This window comes from Octopus bimaculoides, chromosome 1, assembly GCF_001194135.2.
Source record: "Octopus bimaculoides isolate UCB-OBI-ISO-001 chromosome 1, ASM119413v2, whole genome shotgun sequence".
Taxonomy (NCBI): Eukaryota; Metazoa; Mollusca; class Cephalopoda; order Octopoda; family Octopodidae; genus Octopus; species Octopus bimaculoides.
The window spans coordinates 173,996,896-174,001,477 of NC_068981.1; the positions used below are offsets into that span (position 1 = coordinate 173,996,896).

At 36.5% G+C, this 4,582-nt stretch overlaps 1 protein-coding gene across 1 annotated transcript in view; it reads left to right on the plus strand.

Moving 5' to 3' along the window:
* The window catches only part of LOC106867671 (coiled-coil alpha-helical rod protein 1), a 9,443-nt gene that overhangs the window by 2,696 nt on the left and 2,165 nt on the right, over positions 1 to 4,582 (plus strand). Inside the window, exon 3 of the mRNA XM_014912608.1 lies at positions 1,667 to 1,841. Within this exon, the coding sequence (XP_014768094.1) occupies positions 1,667 to 1,841 (175 nt within the window). The remainder of the gene's footprint in view (positions 1 to 1,666; positions 1,842 to 4,582) is intronic.

A 4,582-nucleotide genomic window follows, 5' to 3' on the forward strand; every position in this document is an offset into this window, starting at 1 on the left:
ATATGTGTATGTGTGTGTATATGTTTGTGTGTCTGTGTTTGTCCCCCCAACATTGCTTGACAACCGATGGTGGTGCGTTTACGTCCCCCGTAACTTAGCGGTTCGGCAAAAAGAGACCGATAGAATAAGTACTAGGCTTCCAAAGAATAAGTCCTGGGGTCAATTTGCTTGACTAAAAGGCGGTGCTCCAGCATGGCCGCAGTCAAATGACTGAAACAAGTAAAAGAGTAAAAAAGTAAGAGATTAATTGAAATAAAAACTGTTTCAAAAACAATGTGGTAACAAAGGGTTATGTTGAATTTGTTTTTAATACTTCAGTTTATCTTATTATTATGTTATGAAGTTGGGGTTTATATAACTTGTAAAATTATTAATAAATGTCACTGAATCAAGCTGTTTATGGCTTGTTGATCTGTGTGGTTTGGCAGCTGGTCTTTATTTCTTTATTTGTCTGATGAGGAGGGACGGAATGGAAGAATGCCTTGCTGTATTTATTCATGTCTCTTTATGTTCTAAACAGAAATCTAGCCAGGTCAACTTTGCTTTTCATTCTACTGTTGTTGAATGAGTAGGTACTTATCCAGTACTTTGTTAAAAAAATGTTAGTCTGCCTTGAACCTATAGGCCAATCAGGGTAGAGCTTATCCTAGTTTACATGATGTTTGAGCCACCGAAAGTACTAGATTCTCCCTGAATGGGATGTCAGTAAGGTTATCCCCTCTCCCGCTGCTACTGCTGCTGGTACTCACTTTTAGCTAGTGGATTGAGGGAATATAAAATGAAGTGCTTTATTCAAAGATACAATGCACTGTTTAGTTTGAGAATCAAACCCATGATCTGCCAATCATGAGCTCAGCAAGCCCAACTACTAGGCCACATGTGTTCAAGTGCTGGAACTGGTTAAATCAACAGTCTCCCCATATCTCTTCAATGTATGGCAATATATTAATGTCAAAAATTCTTATTTGGTCTAAGGTGGAAACTCAGTGGTTATAGTTTTTCTAGGTTCCCATAGATCAAGATTAGGAAGATTAGTACAGTTAATACTTAACTTGAACTGTTGCTGGTCAGTACTTAGAGCATGGGTTGCAGTTGTGGTTGAGAATAATTTGAAAATATGCTTAATGTGAGGTTGGGAGAGCAGACATTGGGGAGGTGATAGGTGAAAGAAAATTAGGGGCATTGAGTGACTTAAAATCAATCAGCTTTTATGACAAAGTGTTTCTGATTTATTACACATGTTCCCTTAACACTTGCAGTAAATTTTGAGTGGTCGAGTTAATGAACTGCTTACCATTAGACATATATTTAATAAACTCTAGTAGACATTTTACATGGCCTTCACCTCAATCAAATGGTGATGGAATGGAAAGGTTAAAAATGGTTGTAAAAACTAACAAAAGATATAAAAAAGTAAAGGAAGATTTTTCAGTTTGAAATATAGTTACTCTTCATATAGATATGTATGCATTGTTTGTTTAATGTATATTAAATGTAGATATCTATGCATTGTTTATTTGATATATATATTAAATGTAGACGTTATATAAAATGTTAAATAACAAATTAAATTTTTTGTCATTTAAAAGTAATTTCTTTTTTTAGCACTAAAATGAAATAACATTCTATTTTAGCATGAATAGTAATCAATTTGTTTATTCTCTAGGCTACACTTAGACAAGAAGGTCTTATTGGTAAAATAAGACTTGACAGAAAACAACCCGTGGTCAATAACAATACTACTGATACAAACCAAGCTGAATCTGAGAGTAATAGAGAAGTAATTGATAGCTGTCAAGTTCTAACAAAGAATACTTTGCCTGAAAGTTCACACAAAAAAGGTAAATGGTAGCTTGACTTTCCTTTAGGAGTTCTGATTTTTAAATCAATATATTGTTTCTAAATGTATAAATTCTATATTAGATGTGTAATTTTACTTTTGGATATGTAAAAAAAAAAAAAAATCTGTCTGTGTTTTTGTAAATACTGAATTTACTAGTAAATATGTGGACACCGCAAAGCTTGTTCAGTATTTGTAGAAGCTAAGGTGGTGAGCTTAGCACACTGAGCAAAATCTTTTTGTTCTGAGTTCAAATTCTGCTGAGGTTGACTTTGCATTTCATCCTTTCAGGGTTGATAAAATAAGTATCAGTTCAGCACTGGGGGTCAATCTAATCGACCTAGTCCTCTCCTCAAGCACAGCATATCGTATGATGACGATTCAAAGGTACTTTTTAAATGGGCTGGTTATGCCAGGCCTTCTCAATCACAGCATATCTCCAGAGGTCTTGGTCTTTCGTCATTGCCTCTGTGAGGCCCAATGTTTGAAGGTTACGCTTCACCACCTCATCCCATGTCTTCCTGGGTCTCCCTCTTCCACGGGTTCCTTTTACTGTTAGAGAGTGACACGTCTTCACACAGCTCTCCTCATCCATACACAGCACATGACCATACCAGTGCAGTCATCTCTCTTGCACACCACATCTGATACTTCTTATGCCCAACATTTCTCTTAGGGTGCTTACACTCTGTCATGTGTGCACATTGACATTACACATCCAGCGGATCATACCAGCTTCATTTCTGTCAAGCCTATGTATGTCTAAGGCAAGGAAGAAAATGCAGATGATATTCAATTGACAAACATCAGTAAGATCTATTTACTAATTACAATTATAGGAATAAATAAATAAATGAACACAATTCTACACTTACAGCTGTTTCTACTTTGGTGGTCCAGCATGCCAAAGTTGACACATCATACAAAAATTATACCTCAAAGCCTCAAAGCTTCATCAGAGAGTCCACATTGGTAAAAATTAAAAAAAGTAACAAAAGCTGTTACTCAGAGTTTCACGTTCCCGTTCGTCGGACAGTTTTGTTAAAATAGAACAGAAATGATGATATAATCAAAACTAGTTAAAGGATACACCTTTAAAAATGGATTTGTTTCATTGGTCCTTTCAATTAACGGTCTTAAGCATGCAATGAACAAAATAAATGAATTCAATATAAATTCATCCTGTTGTAAAATTCTAGAAAACCTTAAATCGAAGAAAACCTTAAATCAAAGAAAACCTTAAATTGAAGAGTGGATTCAAAACATATTGTAAATAATTATATATGAAATATAATTCAATTAATACATTAAAATTAAAATTAAAATTTTCACGCTGCATTACATAAATATTTTACGATTGATTCTAAGGTCCTTCGATTCTAGACCTTACTTCCACATCTGAAACTTCTCTAGTTCTGGTAATGACTCAGCTATTAGAGCAAGGTCATCAGCATAGAGGAGCTCTCAGTATCTGTCATTGAATAATAGAGTAACAGAAGAACAAGAGAAAGATAAAGGAGAGAGAATATAAAATGTAAAGATGAGACGATAGGGGTTGTAGCGGGCTGAAGTGACATGCCATATCATGTCAATATGATGTAGCTGTCTACCAAATGTAATAGGTAGATATAACGCTTGAAGGTTCTCATGTTGGAGTAACCAGTAAACATCAAAGAATCAACACCAAGAAGGAAGAAATATTATTTACATATATTTATTCATTTGTTTGACATGTAGTTAGAGATACAGCAGTAATTGTAGTGGCAGTGACAACAAGTTTGCTTGCTGGTTGGTAGTTGATAGTGTAGAAGTTGCTGTCTGCCAGTGGAGAGGGAAAGAGTAAGAAATTCATGGTGCTGACTAGAAAGGAAGAAAGGATAAAGGTGGTATCATCTTTCTTGCGGCTGAAAGCTTCTCTTTGTATGTTGAGTGAATGTATACAGAACAGGTGTATATTTGTGTGAGTCCAAACAGTGGTGTTGCTTTGTGTGTGCAGAATGCAGAATTTGCCAGTTGGTGTGCGACTGAGGCAGAGTGAACGAGTGTGCACACGAGTGCTGAATGTGCCAGTTTCGTGACTGAGGCAATGAGTGAGCATGCAAGGGTGTATACATGAGTGTGAGAGAAAGTCTTGTAGCTGTGAAATAAACTGAGGTGAATGAGTGTGTGCATTCTCTATCCATGATATCAGCAAAAAAGCTTTCTTCCAGGATTGCATTTTGTGTGAAAATGCCTTGAAAAGAGTACAAAAGCAAAATGTGTCTGGCGTTGTTATCATGGCCATTTGCTACGATTAGCCAGAATGACAACAGTGTGGCATGCTGGTGTATTGCATAGGAAAAACAATTTTCTCTATTAACTTCATGACCAGCCTGGGGTTGAACAGAGACAAGTTGTGTATGACAAGGGCGCAGAGAGCATGAGCTGACATCCGACATACACAGGGTCGGGAAAAAGAGCTGAGTGGGCACAAACATGAGAAAACGACTCTAAGGGCTGGTTTCTCGGTTTGATGGCATATATATTCCCCACCTGAACAGGACACTGTTCTGTTGTAGGATTACTCATTTTTGCCAGCTGAGTGGCTTGGAGCAACATAAAATGAAATGTTTTGCTCAAGAACACAACGTGTTGCCCAGTCCAGGAATTGACACCTCAATCTTATGATCATGAGTCCAATACCCTAACCACTAACCTATGTGCCTCCACATATATGTGTATGTGTGTGTATGTATATATATA